We start from the raw sequence: 22,058 nt of genomic DNA on the forward strand, positions 1-22,058 counted from the left end.
ATTCCAGCACCAAGCTGCCTTGATTGTCCAAAAGTACCAAGAACTGAACCTAAAGCATGCTTCCCTGTCCAATCTAAGTCGATTGGCCAAACCCACTCATTGTCGGAGCCTGACTCATTGAAGAAGGCTGAAGCTAGGCACCAATTTTTATAGGTGGTGATGGTTGGGGTAGTTGTGTCGATTGAAAACTAAATGATGCTGGTCGAAATAACTCACTGCCGGAAGTTGTACTTGTAAATAAGGAGTTTGCTGTAGAAAAAGCTTTATTCAGTGACATTTCTCCAAATGGATCAAGTTTTGTAGGAACTGAAGTAGTGGCAGTTCCAATACAAAACCCAGCCAGGTTACCCAGTGCATTCTCCGTCATCTAATTATTCTCAGGAGCTTCTTCTTCCATCTCATCCTCATGGGTGACAACATCTGAACAACCACTCTTCACTGATGGTAGAATGGCAGAATCAGAATATGGTTGTACATGTATAGACTTCAAGCCAACATTTGAGACTTGACTTGATTCCCTACAAGGATTGATGTCATGATACAAATCTGGGTGTAATGGCACTTATCCTTTTCCACAGGACAAGTCAGCCTAAAACTCAATAGTAGAGAAAAATAATGCGGAAATAGTTTAAATAGATAGATAAATATACAAAAGTAGAAGTCTTAGTCAATTAAAATACCCTCAAAGGACTGGTTGTCATATATACAAGCCTCTAATATAACAGGAAGGAAAATAAATACAAGTCTCAATATCTTTGTCTCTCGAATAGCATACAGTATAAATAAAGGAAACAAGGAGATTGCCGGCATCGAACAACTACCTCTCTAGTCTCCTCACACTGGCCTTGGATGAAGGAATAGGAACAAAGTCACTATCCGGGATCAGAATCTACACAAGTGTAATAGCAAGGAGTGAGTACCAAACAACATGGTACTTAGCAAGCCAACTAAGAAATCCAAGTAAATCTAACAGATACGAGAACTCCTTTCCTCCCAATCGAACCTCCTCAACTACAACCTACACAAAACTCATCCCAATTTACTCTACACGGTTCATATAGCACATAGGTCAACAATAGCTCAACAGTGTTACTGAATAAGTCATATTAGTTCCAAATATATCAAATCACAAAAATACAAGAGGCATATACACAACTTCACGATGACAAATATGATGCAATACAATGCAATGTGGTGTCATGTATAATGATGCATGTTTGTCCTAATGAAACACATCATTTGTATAATAGACCGAAACCCATACGGGCAGGGGCGGATCCACCTTATGCCGAGGGGGTTCATCCGAACCCCCTTCGGCGAAAAATTATACTAATTATATATGGTTAAAATAATTTTTTATGTATATAAAGTAGATGTCGAACCCCCTTCGACTAGTTCGTATGTCTAGTTATTTAAATTTTGAACCCCCTTATTTAAAATCCTGGGTCCGCCACTGCATACGGGTTACACAAGGACCATGTATCCACCACGGATGTGTTGCCCGATCCCTTCTCTGTCATAGGTAATTCTGCCATGGAATATGGAGTTCATAATAGCCCACAATCATCATTTTAAAAATGGAGTTCATAATAGCCCACAATCATCATTTTAAGAAATTTGAAGTTCTTGAAGAAGATTCCCAAAATTTGGGATCCAAAACCCTTAATTCGAAGTCAAAATCATGATATAATAGATGGGTAATGTAGATATTAGATTAAGAACACTTACCCAATTAAATATCCTCGAAAAATCACTTCTCAAATCGTCTAAACGAGTTCTCAAAGTCTGAAATTGGAGAAATGGACCAAAGCCCCGTCTAAACCCTCTCAGATGTCGTAAAAGCAACACAGGGATCGCTTTTGCAACCCTCTCAGGAATAGTTAGGACTACTGTTAGATTCGAACTGGGAGCTTCCACTAGTTAAGCTTAAAACAAAATGAATGACAAAACCACCACTTGATTATCTAGCCATGAAAATGATAAATACCAAGTATAGTTCTGATGATACCAATTTAAAAGACGCTTAAGTCTAACCTCTTAATTGCACATTCCCAACTACATACTCCACAGTCCACACCAACCTGCATAATGTATTTTTTCACTCTAAATAATACACCCATACTATGCCCCAATTTTTTCTAAAACATAATCACGTAATCATAATTCTTATAATAAATATCTATAATGATTAATAGAAATAGCTGGAGCATGTTTAAGAAAGAATTTTCTATTAAATTATAAAATGTAAAGAAAAATTAATTGAGCTAATTCTTGACTCCTTGAGAGTTGAAGACCGTAATTGAATCAATTGCTAGTCTCTGTGTATTTACACTAAAGTAAATAATTTAACAATAAGTTATATTTGTTAAACATGTCTTTGGCTTCTTTTGATTTTTTTATTTGTTGTTTTTTTTGAAAAAAAAAATAGGTCATGGAATCGATATATTATTTTTGATCGGATAAATTATAAGATAAAAAAATCTAACCGATATAAGTTATAAGGAAAAAAATCTAATGGGGGTAGTTTGTTGTTTCACCCAATAAGAAAATGACAAGTAATAAAAAATATTTTTAAAATAAAATAAAGATGAAGTTGTTAGTTTTGTTTCTGAACTTGGCGAGAAGTATTAGTTTCGTCCCCGAATTATTAATTTATATGGATATTATGATTGAACTTATATATTTTTTTCTTCTATATAAATTTTTTATAGATTAACATTTTTAAAATAGAATTTATTCTTTGTTTTGAAATATGTAAATTAAACTGTACTAAATTAAAAGAAAAAATGATAAATTAGATACACGCTTAAATATCTTTCATCATCTTCTTTTGAAATTACAATAATAGCAAGTAATTTTAGTTTTCTCTAGTAAAGAAAACATTTTTTTAAAATAAAATAAAGGTGCTAGATTTAAAGAAAAAGTGCTTTTAAATAGCTGTTAAAGTAATTTTTTATATCAGTATTCCTCCCATCCATATTATATATGATGTTTTTAGCATAGACATACCCCTTGAATAATTACTCATCCCCAAATAGTAAGAAGCATTTTTATTAAATTATCCTTGATTAAATAGCACCAATTTAACATTATTACTTAGTTATGTAAAACCACTTATTTAAATATAAAAAACTAGTATCTATTTTAGATAAAATATAAAAACTAAAAACAATCATATATAATATGAAATTATGAATCAAAGGGAGTAATAAGGTAGCAAGATTAGTCGATGAACTCAGAAATAAAGTTAAATTTCATCGGTAATTAAGCTTGGGTATCATTTGTTTACCCTTAATGAAGGTTTGAATCTGAATGGTTCACACATTAGACTATTAAGTTCATTTGTTTTTATTAAAATTTAAGCACTTGTGTGTTTTACGAAATATCGGCTTTAGAAACTTTGTGATTGTAGCAATGCCGGAACAATTATGTCTAATTCTTACTGATCATTCAAATCAAACGGTTGCAGTTAACATTCATCATTTGGGGATTTATATATTTAGACAATCCTTCTACTACTGAAGTTAATATGACCATGGGGCTATGCTTTAGCAACTGGATCTTTATGCACAGCAGTGTTAACCTGTTTGGAAAGGTAAGCTTCATAGATTTCTACAACTAGTCTGGGATCCTTGTCCACGAGTTCTTTGTATTCTTCTCGCTTGCTCAGCTTGTCCATGTTTTCCATGATCAATGACAGCGCTGCATCAAGCAACTTCTTTGCATTGTGCTGGTGAGCAAATCCATAGTTAAGAAGTGAGTTCTCCCAGTTTAATTTGGAAATTAGAAACTTCTCACAATATGTCTTCAGATGATTCACTTGGTATTTTTCTGCCAAAACCAGAAGGTCACAAGCCATAAGCTCATCCAGGCAGGCATCAGCAGTGTATAAATAGGTCACAAAGGCACGAAGTGCATCATATGACACGTCACTGATTTTAATTGTGCCGCTGAGGCTTTCTTCCATCTCATTTTCAAGCATAGCTCTGAAAACCGGGGAACGACTGGCCTGCATGGGAATAGCAAAATTTTCTAAAAACTAGAAGTGCAAAAACTATTTCAGACAGATTGGCACTAAACCACTTTAGTGAAAAATAACAATTAAAACAGTAAAGGAATCACATATAAAAGATGTAAAGAAAGAGGAGAGTAATTCCTATGTTTTTCAAATGCTCAGATCATATCTAAGCAGAAAATATAAAGACATAACAATAACAAAAACAGAAAAAATAAAGTAACAATAAGGAAAACTTAGATTTCACGTGGAAGAGAACATAACAAATTGATCATGAAATACAACAACAACAACACCAACAACAACCCAGTGAAATCCCACAACGTGGGGTCTGGGGAGGGTAGAGTGTACGCAGACCTTACTCCTACCAAGGTAGGACGACTGTTTCCTGGAAACCCTCGGCTCAATAAAAGCATAAAAAAATGTCAGATAAGGTTAAGAAATTAAAAGCGATATGGGAAAAACAAAAAACAAATAATGAAAGCTTAGTTATGCTACTGTTCCAGAGCTCCATCATGATGATTGAGTGGAAGATAAAGACTCCAAAGATACCAACATGATCATGCAAAATGTGTCCCCAACAAGTAACATGTGAATAAGCTTTTGGCAATTTGCAAAATTGTTCAATGTGGCATATCTTATAGCTATCATGATATAGATTGAACATATTGCACCAACAGTGTAAAACATTGTGTGTTCTTCTATTTATAGAAGTACAAGTCACAAGCACTTTGCTTCCCCTCTTTCTTAGGGTCAGTTTAACATCACATTCTTTGGTATGCTACAGTGAATCATGCTTGTACACTACAAAATATTTCCATTGTGAGAATAGAAAAGATAAACTGGTAAAGATAAATCTGATGTTTAATATTGCTTACAAAAGCTCCATGTTGAATAACTACCGAGTAACCATGTAGTATGCAGTAGCTTATAAGTTACAAAATAAAGTAATGTTAAAAGAACCAAAGGAGTGAACATGCATCCCACAGGCCACAACTGTCAAGAATGAACCTTACCCACTTTGGAAGTAACCTATATTCTACCCATATTTTACCCACTTTTAAGTAGGCTAAATATGGGTCTAGCCCATATTTACCCATCATACGATACCACTCACACAAACCCATTCAAATATGGGTGGGTAGGGGAAAATGGTTCTTAATTGCCAGCACTAGTCAAAAGTAACCAGCATGAGTCTAGACGGCATTTTATGGCATGATTCACATTGTAGATCATCTATTAAAATATTTCAGAAAGAATATCTAATATGGAGTGAGTTTGAAAATTGAAATGCTGTATAGCTGGAGTGTACTGACGTTTGTGTAGGTAGATACCAAGGCACTAAGGCATGCACCTTGTCTTTCTCGTACTATGACAGTAAGAGGATAGCACTAGAAAATAAACATAGTTGAGGAAGTGATACTAATAGTTAAGAAAATATCATGAATAATTTGTTAGAGATTAGGAATAGATTAAAACAGTGTTGTTCTATCTAAATCAGAAATTTAAAATGGCTCTTGAACTTGATTGAGCCCAAACATTCTGATTGATTGTAGCTTTGTCAATTCAGTTGTCTGAATACTATTGTTTGTTTTTATAGTTATTTTTTTATTGCATCGGCATCTTTACTTGCTATGTCCCACACTTTTAGTTGAGCTTAATTCCCCAGCAGATCTTAGCAGCTTTCTATGTTTTTGCCTTAGACAACTCTGATGGAGAGCAAAGAAACTTACCCATCAACTGCAGCTTTTCATATGCTCTGGCCTTTAACAAGTAAAGCTATAAGTCATAATATGAATTTCTTCACAGACGTACTTGCTCAACTTACAACAACCAATGCACTAGCAATCTTGCAGATTTTGAGCAACTTGAAAACAAAACGCCTAACAGAAAATAACTCCAGATAACTTTAGCCTCCCATCCACTAATAATAGTTATAAATAGTGGGCAACCAAGCCCACAATTTACATTCTAATACATAGAGCCAAGTTGCACTCCAGGTCTAACTTAAACTACCAGCAGTCCTGCACTTTGTTCCTTTCAAAAGCACTTGATCTATGCAATGCCATACCCGAACAACTTGTACAACACTTTCCCCTGATTTTGTTCACAAGGGGCCACAATATGGGGGAAAATCGCCTTTAATAATCCAAAATGAGATTACTATTATAAAGGTTTTAATAGTTGTAAAATACACAGTATGGCTCAGATTTTCCTTTAGTTGTTGACATTCATGATTCCATCAAATCATTTCCTAAGAAAGGAGTAGTTATACTATAGTTTCCTCTCCTATTGATCTCAAAATATCAATCAACTACTCCTTACAAAAACAACATAACCAGTACAAGTGGGTCTGGGGAGTGTAGAGTGTACCACCGCCTCTTGTTCCGAGATGTTGTTTCGGAAAGACCCTCGGCTCAAAGCAATCAATTACTCCTAAATTCAAAAATTAAACAGACTAGTTTTGCATTGATCATTGACCAACCAAACTAACTTCTTTATCCCCCATCTGGAATTAATCTCAATTAATTAAAACTAATTGGACTCAACTACACGGTGAATCTAGCAGAATCCTAAAAAATTGTGGAATCAAAGTAGGTACCAATTATAAATTGATCAAATAATAGGTACTGACTGACCAGGAGAGCGCGATTTGCAGGAACGGGAACAGGGTGAGGGGTGGACTTGCCGGATTCATCATGGGAAGCGACCAAAACGATGTCGGAGAAGAAGGGTACAGTTCGTTGTTGTTGTTGGTGGTGGTGGTGGGATGGCCCCCAGAAACGGAGAAAGTTGACTTTGGCTTTAAGATCTTCGATCTCACGCTTGAGCTCTTCCTCAGTCTCGCTAGCTTCTTCGTAACACTCCCGGCAAGTTCCGGCGTCACGGGAGCTGTAATCCTCCTTGCATGAAACGCACTTCATTTGAGCTTCCGATGATATTTCTTCTTCATCGTCTACACCGAAGTCCACTGACGGCGTCGATGATCGCCGCCGGTGATGCCCCCGTCTCATCTTCTTTTTCCTTTTATTTTTGAGATTTTTACTCACTAGTCTTTTTGCTGCTGCACCACTTTTTAAAGTTTACAGGACAAATGTGTGTGTTTAATTTTGTATAAAGTTAAAAGATTATAGTAGTTGGTTGAAGTTAAGTTTATATATTATGTTATTTAAAAATTATTCTATTTTAAGATTTTCAACAGGATCAATTCGGTTATAGTTATTTAATTTATATTGGATAAATTTTATTTATATATAAAAAAATTCAGAAAAGTAACTTATTTTTCATTTATTGAAAAAATAGCTCAAACGAGTCGTGGGCTCAACAGAGTTCAATCCAAGGTTATTAATCCATTGTTGCTTTCTAAAATAATTCAGCGTTAATTCTTCTTTTAAAAAAATTATTTATTTTGTTTTTTTTCTGCATTTTAAATTTAAAAAAAATCCTTCTTTTTTCAAAACTTTTTTATATATCAATATATGTATAAATAATGTAAAAACAAATATATATGATGTACAAATAATTATGTAATGTATCAATATTTTATAATTATTTATGTACTGTATACATAATATATCGGTATTATATAAATAGAGTAAAAATATGTATCGATATTATATAAATAGTGTATAAACATGTATATATGATGTATAAATAGTTATGTAGTGTATATATGTAATATATCGATATTATATAAATAGGTATATAATGTATCGATATTGTATAAATGATGCATAATCGTGTATCGATATTATATAAACAATTATGTAATGTATCTACATAAATACTTATTTGTCTATCATGCATTTTCACCTTAATAAATAGAAGAATAAATAAAAAATAATAAAATAATATAAATATTTATTTTTTTCACAAAACAAGTAAAACAATAAGAAAAGGACAAACTTTAAAAGGGGCGACAAAAAAATGTAAACAACAAAAAAAATGTTTTTTTAATAGCAAAAAAAATAGAAATAAAAATTTTTTTAAAAAAATTTCATGCATATTGATATTTATTTGACTATCATGCATTTTCACTTTAATAAATATAAAATAAATAAAAAATAATAAAACGACATAAATATTCATCTTTCCATCAAAGAAGTGAAATAATTAGAAAAGGAAAAAAGATTTTAAAAGGGCAAAAAAAAATGTAAACAACAAAAGAGTTTTTCTTTTAAATAGCACAAAAAAACAAAAATAAAAGATTAAAATAAATTAAATAAATGGTCATGCATATTAATATTTATTTGACTAGCATGGATTTCCACCTTAATAAATTTAAAAAATAAAATAAAATAAATGACATAAATATTCATTTTTCCACAAAAGAAGTGAAATAATTAGAAAATGAAAAAAGTTTTTTAAAAAGAGCAACAAAAAATGTAAATAACAAATTATTAATTTTTTTTTTGTATTTTAAGCCCAAAATCTAAGCTCATCTCAGGCTTTTCAAAGAAAAAAAGGATTAATTACATCAAAGATTACCATTTTGTCTGAATTGGGTCATTTTGAATAATTTTATAAAATTATAAATAAATGTTATGGATTGTCAACTGGTGTAATTTTTCCATTTATATTTGTAGGAAACTTGGGCCCACCCATAAGGGGTGTTTAAAGGCTCATTAAGGTAATTAGTTAGCCCTAATAATTTCAATTTAAACACACATACAATGTGTTATTAAAAACAGAGAAAGATTCAACAGATAAAAATAATACAACAATCCTACTCTTTATTTTCTCCTCAATCAATTAGGGTTTAGACTGTGGTATAGGGGTTGCTCCAATATATTATGACAACCACCATCGACCAGTAAAATTCATCATCGGTTCATACTACTCTTCCGCTTTCGCTATGAAAAGAACAAGTAAGTTCTCTCTTATGAATTACGTATGTTGCTAATTAGACTTAGATTGATGATGATGGGTAATCTTACAATATGTTTACAAGTTTCACCATTTTACAGATTAATATTAAAACAAAATGGTGAGATTTATTGAAATTGTAGACTTTAAAAATAGAGATTTCATTAATTCTCAAGCGTCTTTGTACAATCAATTACAGAGGTATTTATGCACAAAACAAATTAAAACCCTAACTAAGAAATATACGATTAAGGAAACAAAATATAATCTCTATAATGTTGGAAACTAAACCAGATAAGCATCTACCTCATTGGATATCACATGGAACAAGCTTAAGGTATCATCTGTCAACTTATCCTTGAGGAAGTGTTGATCAATTTCAATGTGTTTTGTTCAGTCATATTGTACTGAATTATAGGTTATACTAATGGCAGCCTTGTTATCACAGTACAACGATAATTTATCATCTTCAGATAATTTTAGTCCTCCTAGTAGCTTTCGTAGCCACATAAGTTCACTAACACCTTGAGACATAGCTCTATACGTTGATTCAACACTTGATCTAGCAACTACACTTTGCTTCTTGCTTCTCCAAGTGACTATGCTAGCCTTTCTCCCCAAATTCCCAAATATTCTTGGTAAGTTATTTTTGGGTGAAGTGTTGGTGAAGTTTCATCATGCGTTTGGCGATAAATTTTCTCAAGATTATTTGGCTGTTCAAAAAATATTATTTTATACCGGTAAGTTCTAAAAATTATTTAAAATACCCATAAGTTTGTGTTATCATTTTATAATGATCATGTTTCGTTAAAAAAATATTATAATATAATTGATAACAATCAACATTAACAAAATAACAATATGGGCAAGAGCAATACATTAATCGAATTAAAAATAATATGGACATTCTTTATAGACATAGTAGAAAAGAATAGTCTGGTTATTTATTAATAGATAGACATGTTATTTAATGGTATTGGTTTTCCAAGTTAATGGAGTAAGTTGGTAGATAAATATTAGTTGAAATTAATAAATGATGATTTTTTTATAAAATATAAAAGTTTGGATAATTTTTAAATTTTTAAAATTTCCCAAAGATTAGAACTTGGAAACTTGAGATGTTTGTCAAATAATGACAAATTATATGATCAAATACTAGTTTTCAAGTTTTTTCCAAAATTTATTTGGGGCCAAACAACACCTAAGTTCCCTCCCACAAGTGTGCAATAACCGATTGTAGACATCATATCATCTAGAGATCCAACCCAATCAACATTTATAAAAGCTTCTATATGGAGGTGACCATGTTTCTGAAAAGAAGACCTTTTCTAGGAGCAGATTTCAAATATCGCAGAATGTAAAAAAAAAAAGCTTGCATGTGAGAATCACGAGGATCATGCATGAACCAGCTTACCATGCTAACTGCATATGCTATGTTAGGTCTAGTGTGTAAAAGATAAATGAAACTTCCAACCAATCTTTGGTATTTTTGTCAATTAATCGACTCTCATATTCCGATTTATAACTTGTGGTTGTTCTCAATTGGCGATCCTGCTGGTTTATAACCCAGCATACAATTTTCTTCTAGAATATATTTCGCTAAATATTTCTTTTCCTAATCTAGCCACTTCAACTCCCAAAAATACTGCAAATTCCTTATATCCTTGATATCAAACTCCTAAGCCAAGAGCTTCATTAGTCGAGCCGTCTCTTTTTTTTCATCACCTGTCACCATTATGTTATCAACATAAACTATTAGAAGAGTGGTCTTACCTTTGTGATGTCTTATAAAGTTAGTATGATTAGCATTGCTTTGTTGATAACCAAAAGAAAAATAGCTTTGTTGAATTTATCGAACCATGCTCTGGGAGACTGTTTTAGTCTGCATAAAGTTTTACTTAATCTACACACCTTTTCTTAAATTTTTTTAATCAAATCCAGGAGGAATCTATCTATACACTTATTCTTTCAAGTCATTATGTAAGAATGCCTATTTTACATCAAACTATTGTCATTCGCAATCAAGATTGACTGCACAAAATAACATGATTTTGATTGTGTTCATATTTGCAAGGAGCAAATATCTCTTAGTAGTCTACTTCATATGTTTAAGTGAATCCCTCAGCTACAAATCTGTCTTGACCCATTTAATTGAATCGTTGACTTTATGTTTTGAAGTGAATACACTTTCAACCAATCAATTTCATGTCCGGTGGAGGAACGACTAATTACCAAGTCTTATTTTTTGCTAGAGCCTTCCATTCTTCAAGCATATCTTCTTTCTACTTAGGATCTTTCAAAGCTTTCCTCCAATCCTTTAGAATAGACACAAAAAAAATGGACAAGACAAAAGCTCTGTAGTAGGGGGACAAGGAACCATATGGCACAAAGTTAGAAATAGAATGTTTGGTACAAGATCTGACCTATTTTCTTTGAGCAATAGGTATATTTTAATCAGAGTAGTAGGTATATCTAAATCACTAGTTGAAATTGTGGTCCAAATAGTTGCAAACTAGAAATCTGACTCATAATGAAAGCTGGCAAGAAACTAATGGCAAAACACAAGACCATTTTTTGGACCCTAGATCCTTTTGATAGTATGGAACTTATGTTACATAAATTATCGAAGATAGACTAGATACCAAAAGTTTTGGAGAATGCAAAAACACTCGCACAATTTATTTATAGTCATGCTAGTATCCTGAAGCTTCTAAGAGATGCTTGTCCTGATGAACTTGTAATGTCTTCAAGGATAAGGTCAATTATGCCCTTTTTGCTCTAGGAAACATTCTATCACCAAAAAGCTTAATTAGGATGTTCCAATCTTTTAATTTGCATACCTAAATCTTGGATTCTATGGGTGAGGGTAAAAGAATGTCAAAAATGGTTAAACATCAATCCTTTTGGATTGAGTCTTTAGTGGCTAGTTGGATTATGGGTCAAACTGCTTTTCTGTCCAAAAGTCTTGCTTCTATTCCAAACAACCATCAAAGACTCAGTCCAATAGGATTGATCTTTAACCATTTTTGACATTCTTGTATCCTCACTCATAGAAGCCAAGATTGAGGTACGCCAATTAGAAGACTAAAATTGCCTAATTAAGTATTTTTTTTCTATGATACAATGTTTTCTAGAGTCAAAAAGGGCACAAATGACCTTATCTTTGAAGACTTTACATGCTCATCAGGACAAACATCTCTTAGAAGCTTCAGGATAGTAGCATGTCTGTAAATAAATTGTATGAGTGTTTTTGCCTTCTCCAAAACTTCTGGTATTTTGGTCTATATTTGTTAATTTCTGTAACATAAGTCCCATGCAATGAGAAACATCTACAGTCCAAAAAATTTGTCTTGTGTTTTTCCAATATTTTCTTGGCTGCTTTCATCATGTAGTTAGATGTCGAGTATGCAACTATTTAGACCACACTTTCAACTGGTGATTTAGATACACCCTTTTTCTTTGAGCAATAGATATATCTAAATCAGACAATGCTTTATTTCTCAGTCAATATCTCATCAAATTAGGTTAATCCAAAAGTCTAATAGTCTACCCAGAACAAAAGATCCAAACACCTTTGGAGGAACAATATAAACATTATTTCCTCGTAAAATCTCTAAAGGACTCCTAAAGTTGAGTGCTTTGAGAGGCATTCTACTGATAAAATAAGTAGCTGGTAGAATTGCATCTCCTAGGAAGGTTTTGGGTGATTCATAGTGAACATTAGAGATCTAGAAATTTCTAACAAATTTATATGTTTCCTTTCATCCACTCCAGTGTGTGCACTAGTGTAAGGACAACTTGTGTGGGTGGATGATCTTGCTAGACTCTAGATAAATATCAAATCGACTATCCATATATTCTGTGTCATTGTCAATTCTCAAATTTTTTATCTTAGTATCAAACGGAGTGCAAATCATCTTATGAAAAGATTGAAAGTAAGAAAATAAATTATTTTTTGCTTTTATCAAATACACTCAAGTCATCTAATTACAACAATCAATAAATGTGACAAACCATCGACTACCAGACAAAGAAACAGTTTGAGTAGGCCCCAAAATATCAGAATGGACAGTCATGAAATGAACCTTGCTTTTATTATTACTTGATGGGTATGAGTTTCTAGTCTGTTTCGTATACTCACAAGTGTCACAAAACAAAGAATTACCCTTAGTCCTTGAAAATAAAATTAGGATATATTTTTTCTATACTGAGATTGATTGAAACTGTCGACTTTAAGAAGAGAGATTTCATTTATTTTCAAGTGTCTCTATATAGCCAATTATAGAGGTATTTACACACAAAAGAGAAAACTAACTATGAAATATACAATTAAGAAAACAAAATAAAATCTCTATAATGTTGGAAACAAAATCAGATAAAAATCTACCTAATTAGGATTAGAGATCTGATCATATCAGCATTCATATTAAAATTTGATCAGAATCTGATTATATCTGAACAGAATCAGATTTCTCAATTGGAACCAACTAGTATTCAAAACAATATCATATGCAAATCATGTGCTAGAATAAAAAAACAATCTTTGCAACAAACAAGTGATTTAGAACAAGATATTCCGAGAGCATGCTCATCATTCAAGAAATTGAATCTTGATCTTCTATAGGATTCCTACAACATCTTTCATATTTTTCTTCTTGTTGGAAATTCAGCACAACAATCTAATGCCACTTGCATGATTGAGGCACAATATCGTGCTCCTTTTGTAAGAGATTATCCATTGGTGTTATCAAGTTCGCATCTAAACATCTATTCCTACATCTAGGATTGAATAACTTACCCATTGCTTCAAGCTAAGTTTTCCCTCAAACTCATTAGGCTTTCTCCTAGTAAACGTTTCTAGCAACATGATCCCATAACTATAGACATCACATATTGTTGATACCAATCAATCTTGTCGATACATTATAATCAAGCAATTAATTTAAAGATGTAACACAATTTCTTGGTGAAAAAAAGGGTAAATCAATGGTCAAAGAAAAATCAAAGGGACATACTGTTAGCACCCCTTTAGTCTACCAACGACAGTTGTTTGTAGTAGATTATTTAACTTTTAAGTTATTTTTTCCCTATTTCTGTGTAGTAGTTGTTGAAATAAAGAGGTTATTTCTCCACTTTCTCATTCAGTTGTAGTAGGAAATTATTACCTTGTTTTCAGATGGGTGGTTAATCCACCAGTCTTGTATTTAGTGTTATTTAAAATCAGTGAAATGATAAGCAGAAAATTATTAAGTTTGAGTACTTCAAACTTCTAATAGACAAGGTGTGGAGAATAACGTATTATATTATTCCAAGAGGTAAGCAATATAAATACAAGTACATAAGATTCTAACTAAGGAAAGAAATAAAAGAGATTCTTATAAATTTGATGTATGTATATATATATATATATATATATATATATATATATATATATATATATATATATATATATATATATTTGTGTGTGTGTGGTATGTACATTCCTAGGAAATGGTCTAGGTTCATTCTATAACACTCCCCCTCAAGATGGAGCATATATATTGATCATGCCTAGCTTGTTACAAAGATAATCAACTCGAGTGTCATTTAAGGCTTTTGTGAATAAATCAGCTAGTTGCTTTGCGGTCTTCACATACCCAGTAGAAATCAATTCTCCTGAATCTTTTCATAAATAAAATAAAAGTCAACTTCAACAGGTTTGGTTCTTTCATGATACACTGGATTTGAGGCAATATGGAATCCAGCTTGATTATCACACCATAGTTTTGATAGAGTAGAATGCTTCAATCCAATTTCATTTATAAGATGATGTATTCACATAATCTCAGATGTAGATTGTGACATAGCCCTGTACTCATATTTTGCACTGGATTGAGATACAATACTTTTGCTTCTTACTCATCTATGATACTAGGTTCCTTCCAACAAAAACACAATAGTCTATAGTAGATCTCCTATTAATTTTGGATCCAGTCCAATCAACATCTGCAAAATACTCAACATGAATATGACCGTGGTTATTATACAATAGGAAAGTTTAGGAGCTCCTTTCAAGTAACATATGATCTATTTCAAAGCTTCCCAATGTTTGACCGTAGGTGCGGACATGAACTGGCTAACAACACTTACTGCAAATGCAATATCTAGATGAGTCATGATAAGGTAGTTTAACTTCCCAACCAATCTTCTATATCTCTCTGGATCATCAAAAGGATCACCATTATCTTTCATAAGACTCACATTTGAAACCATTGGAGTACTGCAAGGTTTGACTGCCAACTTTCTAGTATGTGTAAGCAAGTCAAGAATATACTTTCTTTGAGATACAAAAATTCCCTTCTTGTTTCTATTTACTTCTCCCAAAAAATATTTCAACTGACCCAAGTCTTTTGTATGAAATCTAGTATGCAAAAAAGAATCAAGGAAAAAGATCTCCCGATAATCACTTCTTATGATGACAATATCATCAACATATAAAACAAGGAGAATAATATCAACTATTGATTGTCGAAAAAAGACTGAATGATCACATTTACTCATTTTCAGCCTAAAATCCTTAACTATCTCACTGAACTTACCAAATCAAGACCGTGGACTCTACTTGAAGCCATATAAGGATTTCTTCAAATGACAAACTTTCCCATACTCCTCTTGAGAAATAAACCCGGGTGGTTGCTCGATATACACTTCCTCCTGAAGATCACCTAAAGGAATGCATTTTTGATATCCAACTGATGTAAATGCCAATTCTCAGAAGCAGCTAGAAAAATGAACGAGCGGACAAAAGTAAGTTTGGCAACTGAAGAAAAAATGTCTGAATAATCCACATCATAAATTTGAGCATACTCTTTATCCACAAGTCTGGCCTTAAGTCTTGTCACTGAAACATCTGGGTTTACTTTAACTGTGAACACCCATTTATATTCCACTGGGTTTTTTTTGTTGGGTAAATTCACCAAATCTCATGTATGATTTTCCTCTAAGGCATGTATTTCCACAAGAATTGCATTAGATCATCCATGATGATTCAAAGCCTCTTTCACTGTTTTGGGTATAGAGATAGAGTCTAGGGAAATAATTAAAGATCTAGATGTAGAGGATTAGCAATCATAGGAAACAAAATTTGCAATAGAATATATAGATTTGCAAGTCCTTGTACCTTTGTGAAAAGTAATAGAGAGGTCAAGATTTTCTAGAGGATCAGGTGGAGCAAGATCTGATGACGAAGGAACTGGTGCAGGACATGTATCATTAATCTCTTCCCTCCTTGAGTAAACTTGAACAATTGGCGATCTGGCTATCATTGATAGAGCAAGTAATGAAGGCACAATACATGATTGGTTCTCAATAGAAGGATCGGAAGATGGATGAACAATATTATTTGATGGTACTATTGAAGCACGAGTAATCTGATAGACTAACCATTCATCTTTCTCCCCCTGATTTTAGAAATGGGATATGCATAGAAGAATTGTGTAGTCTCTGAAAACACCATATCATTGTACACCAAGTATTTTCCAAGTTTAGTAGAATAACATCGATAACCTTTCTGGAGATGAGAATAACCCAGAAAAACACACTTTATTGCTTTGAGATCCAATTTGGTAACAGATGGCCGAACGTCTCGAACATAACATGTGCTTTCAAACATCTTATGTTCCACTGGAAAAAGCAACTTGTTTGGAAAAAGAACACTATAGAGAACATTACCAACAAGCACAGTAAATGTCATGCAATTGATCAGAAAACAAGCCGTAAAAATCACATCTACTCAAAACTATTTAGGAATTTCATTTGGAAAGAAAGTGCTAGAGCTATCTTAAGTAGATGCCTATTCTTCCTTTGATCAATTTTATTTTGAGAAGGTATATCAACACATAAAGATTGGTGAAAAATATTATATTGTCTCATGTATGACTTAAACAATTCTGACATGTATTCTTTAGCATTGTCACTTCTTAAAATACGTACTGAAGCATTGAACTAAGTTTTGATTTCAGCATAGAAGGCACAAAAATGAGTGAACACTTCAGAACGACTCTTCATAAAATAAATTCAAGTCATTCGAGAGAAATCATCCACAAAAGTGATAAAATACTTAGCTTGTGTCCAGATTCAAAAACGACTGGACATGGTCCCCAAACATCAAAGTGAACTAACTTAAAAACTGATCCAACCCTCTTATTAACCCTTAAACCTATTAAGCTACGATGATATTTTACAAATCGACATGACTCACATTCCAATGAAGAAATGTTCTGAAACTGAAGACAAAGTTTCTTCAACATAGGTAAAGAAGGATGTCCTAATCGACAATGTGCTTTGAATAGAGACCTGACACTGAAATAGGCAACAAATAGAGGTTCGTATTCATAAAGGATGTAAAGATAATCACATATATGTTCTTTTTCAATAACTTGATTTGTTGTAAGATCACGAAACATACAATGATCGAAAAAGAATGAGATATAATAATTGAGGTCTTTAGTATATTTACTGACATACATCAAATTAAAGGCCAATTTCGGTAAACTTAATATAGATGAAAAAGTGATGAAAGAGGTTGATTTAACAGTCCCAGATCCAACAATGTTACAAGTGAACCATCAGATACCTTATCATGAGAGGGTATTTTGTATGACTGAAAGCTAGAAAATACATTAAGATTGTTGGTCATATGAAAGTCGCACCCGAATCAATAACCCACTTATTTGAAGAGGAGACAAGACATGTTTTACTTGACTCAGCAAGGGTAGTAACTGAAATAGATTCATTTACTGGTTTCTGATACAACAAGAACTTATTAAACTCCTCCATTGAAACCAAAATTGTTTGACTAGATGATTGACCAGATGCAATGAAAAGATTAGTTGTTTGAGTCATTTTCCAACTAAATGATAACAATATGTTTAAGCAAATGAAGTTGGGCCACCAGTAAGTCAATAACTAACAGATTAATCCTAGACCAAAAGACAATCACTTTGCTTAACTATGAAATTTGAAAGCACACTAATCTACCCACTTGATAAATTTAATGTGCAAACAACATTGAAGAGTTGAAAAGGAGAACAAATCTGATATAAAGGGCAGTCCGGTACACTAAAATTCCCTCTATACCCAACTCTTAACAAATAATCAGAGACGAAACAGAAGCTTCCCCAACAATGTTATCAAGTAGAAAAATAACAGAGAAAATCAACTAACCAAAAATAAAAAACCTGGGTCGAGTATGGAACTATCAAAGCTCTCATAAATCGACATTATTTGAATCAGATTTACCAGGTCCTGATTAGAAAATGTCGAGACGATGCTGAAAATGAAATCAGATTCAATTTCTAGCAATGAAATGCGCCCAGACGCTCCACCTCAACAGATCGCTGGAAAATCTATTAATTCCTCCGGTGAATATTTCGGGTTCTTACTTAACGAATCAACAGCATGAGTCGTAGAAAAAATATTTGATTTCATATTGCAGCACCTCGTTACTAGATCCACATCAGCGGACTATAACAACTTGTTATTAGAGACCTAAGTTATGGGAGATCTAATCTAGCAATAATTAGCACAATTGTTGACTTTGTTTCAAGAAGAGCGTGCAACCAATTTAGCAAGACAGAAAGCCATAAATGGTTGATTGGATGCAGTAATAAAGGATTTAGCAAATTCAAAGGCAAATGTTAAAGCAACGGAAAATGGCATTCACTATCAAGGTTGGAAAGGTAAAGCAGTGATTGAGGTTCGGGATCAGAAACGGGGTGGGAATTCCATGATTCCTAAATATATAAGGTTGGATTTTTTACGATTTCGTGGCCACAAAGACCCTGCTAGGTGTCACATTTCTTTCGACACCAACAAATACTAGAAGAAGAAAAAATTGAACTTGCTTTTTTTCATTGGGAAGGAATTGCACAACTTTGGTTTCTTCAACTAGAGAAAGATATGCCTCAATGCACTTGGAAGAGTTCAAATGTCAATGCAATCTTCGTTTTGGAACACCAATTAGAATTCAAAAGTTGGGAGATATGGCTAAGTTATGCCAAATTGGATCTGTGGAAGATTACCAAGAAATGTTTCAATAATTGATTTCACGAGCTGGTACTCTTACACAAGTGCAAAAATTTGAACTTTACATCAGTGGTCATGTTGATTATATAGCAATTGAGGTAGAGTTGCATAATCCTCCAAATTTGGCTATGGCAATGAGTATTTCCCAACTTAATGAACGCAAGGAACAACCCCTTTGTTCACAATTGTTAGATGCCTATAAATCAAAGACAACAGATTTCTCACCTCAACAGCCCACCTAATTTGTGAAGAAATAAATCTAAAATGGATGAAAAACGACTTAAGGGACTTTATTTCAACTATGACGAACTATTCACTCAGGGCCATTAATGGAAGAATTATTCTGGATTGATTTCATTGATGATGAAGACGAATTTGTTGAAAAAGAGAGAAATATTAGTACTTTCCACACTTAGCACTTGAGGAGAAGCGCGATTTGAAGGAGGAAAGTAATGTTAGCACCCCTTTAGTTTACCAATGGTTTACATAAAGAAGATTTAAGGAAATTAAAAGTAGATTACTTCACCTTATAAGTTATTTATTTTTCTATTTCTATGTAGCAGTTATTTGCAATATACTATTACAACTTTTAAGTTATTTTTTTTTTTCAAAATATGTGTAGCAGTTGTTGTAGTAAGAAGGTTGTTCCTCCACTTTCTCATTCAGTTGTATTAGGAAGTTATTTTCTTGTTTTCAGATGGGTGGCCTGCGTTTTATTTAGTGTTATTTGAAATCAGATTACAGGTTCTCTCTTAACGAACCAGCACCATATGTCATAAAAAAAATATTTGATTTCATATTTGCCTCGTTACTAGATCCATATCAAGGGACTATAACACATACCTGGTGAAATATAACCCAATGTTGCTAAGAATTTAGTGTATAAATCACTCTCATCTTCACCAAGTAGTTTTGAAGTACCAAAGTCTCTTAGGTGGGCAACCCTATCCTCATCCAACAAGACATTACTAGGCTTCAGATCACAATGTATTATGGGAGAGGAGCACCCATGATGGAGATATTCCAACGCATCTGCCACATCTATCATTATACTTAGTCTCTGCATTATGTCTAAGAAGTAGTTGTGAGAATACAAACACTTTTTAAAACCCCCACTAGCCATATACTCGAGCATTAATGCCTTAAATCAAGGTTGGAACAACTAGTGATGACTTTTACGAGCAAAACTTCACATTTTGTATCAAAAATCTTAAAAGCCACTTTCCGTTCTAGATTATACACTTTAACTGCAATGGGAGTCCCACATATGAGAATGACTTTGTAGAAAGAGCCAAAACTTCCAAAACCAATCAAATTACTCTCACTAGGCGAATCATTTCTTGGAGCGGTTCATAGTATGGAATTCTTTCTCTTGTTGCGATAGAGAATGAATAATCTTGTTGTAGGGCACTTTCACCTCTTATGTACCTTATACATACAAACACAAGGGTAATAGGAACAAATACAAGTGCAAATACGAGCAAAAGAAAAAGAAATAACATTTGTTTCGTATTTGATCTATGATTTAATGAAGTGGGGCATGATGGGATGCTAAATCTTGAAGAACCACACAATGCTTCATTATTGATGAAAAACTGACTCGACAGGTTCTTGAAAGAACCCCTCGCGGGTATTTTACCATACAATTTATTGACACAAACATTGAAATACTTGTGGTATTGCAGTTTCTCCAAAGACATGGAAATAGACTCCAATATATTATTATGAGAAAGGTCTAGAAATTCCAAACCTACCATGCTACTCATTGAGTAAGGTATAGATCTTTGCAACTTGTTGTGTCTCAAAGAAAGGTGCCCAAAATTTGCAATCCTCCAATTTCTCTAGGAATTCTATTTGAGAATTAATTCATTGATAGAGCCATCTGTGTCGCAACCTTCAAATTTCCAATTTATGGAGGTAAATAACCAACTATGTTGTTTGACGATAAGTCAAGAACCAAGAACCACTAAATCTTTAAGATTCACTAAGCTTGTTGGTAGATTGAAACTCAACTTATTGGAACTCATATATATCTATCTAAGGGAAGTGATATTCCCTAAACAATCAGGAGATCATGGAAGTTGATTTTGATTCAAGTAAATATCACCCAAATGCCGCAATTTACAAAATTATCTCCACTAAATCCTGTAAGTTTGTTGTCACTCAAGTTGAAGCGTTGAAGGTTTCACTAGTTGACAATTGTTCTGGGAATCGATCCGTTTCCAGAAAGATCAAGGTCTAATAAGCTGCTTAAGTTCCCAACTTCATTTGCAATTCAGCCTTTGATGTTGCAATTATGTGTGTAAAACAATGTAAGAGATGTGGAAAGGTTCCCTATCGATACTGGAAGCATGCCGTTTAAAAATGAATCACTGGTTTAATTGTTTCTCTCCAAGACTAGGGCTTGTAGACGAGTCAAATATCCAAGAGATTTGGAAATCAGTTATCTGAAAGCTCTAGGATAGTAAGTTCGGAACAATTGGAGATGGAATGAGTAATAGTCCCAACAAGATTGGTTAAGCTATTAAGATAAAGGGTCAATCTCACGTGGTAAGGGTCCACTGAGTTTGTTCCTCCATAGTGAAACATGTTGCAACGAGGATATATTGAGCCGTTACTCTGGTTTCTCTCAACGTCTAATTTTATTAAATTAACAAGATTTTCGATTTCTTGTGGAATTCTCCCTGCATTTAATGTGTAATTAAAAAAAATCTGAACATAATACATGAACATGTCATTTTAACTTGGTCTCAGCTATATTTGTGCCTTCCAATTTTCGATGTGCACAAGTAAAAACTTAAATTTGTATAAAATTGAACAAGTAGACCCACATGTATCCTACGTGGCATAATACACACAGGATGCCACATAGGACGCAAATTGGCGACGTAGGATGACACAGAAGACTTATATATTTACTTGTTCAACTTTATACAAGTTTAAGTGCATATTTGTGCACAACCAAAGTTTGGGGGGCATGTATTCAAGCGAAAGTCAAGTTGAAGGACATATTTATCTATTGTGTCAAAAATCTAAGGTAATTAAATAAATTGAAAAGACTCAAATATGTCATTAAACTTTTAGAAAAGACTCATTCATACTATCCGTTAAA

General features: G+C 33.1%; 1 protein-coding gene across 1 annotated transcript; it reads right to left on the reverse strand.

The window, feature by feature from the left end:
• Positions 1–3,426: 3,426 nt before the first annotated feature.
• LOC129874044 (BTB/POZ domain-containing protein At4g08455-like) lies at positions 3,427–7,128 on the reverse strand. Its single transcript, XM_055949268.1, has 2 exons — positions 6,655–7,128; positions 3,427–4,009 (listed from the first exon to the last, which is right to left on the reverse strand). Exons 1-2 carry the CDS (start codon positions 7,027–7,029, stop codon positions 3,542–3,544), a joined length of 843 nt encoding a protein of 280 aa, XP_055805243.1. The 5' UTR covers positions 7,030–7,128; the 3' UTR covers positions 3,427–3,541.
• Between the last annotated feature and the right edge of the window lie 14,930 nt (positions 7,129–22,058).

The sequence above is a fragment of the Solanum dulcamara genome, chromosome 11, assembly GCF_947179165.1.
Source record: "Solanum dulcamara chromosome 11, daSolDulc1.2, whole genome shotgun sequence".
Taxonomy (NCBI): Eukaryota; Viridiplantae; Streptophyta; class Magnoliopsida; order Solanales; family Solanaceae; genus Solanum; species Solanum dulcamara.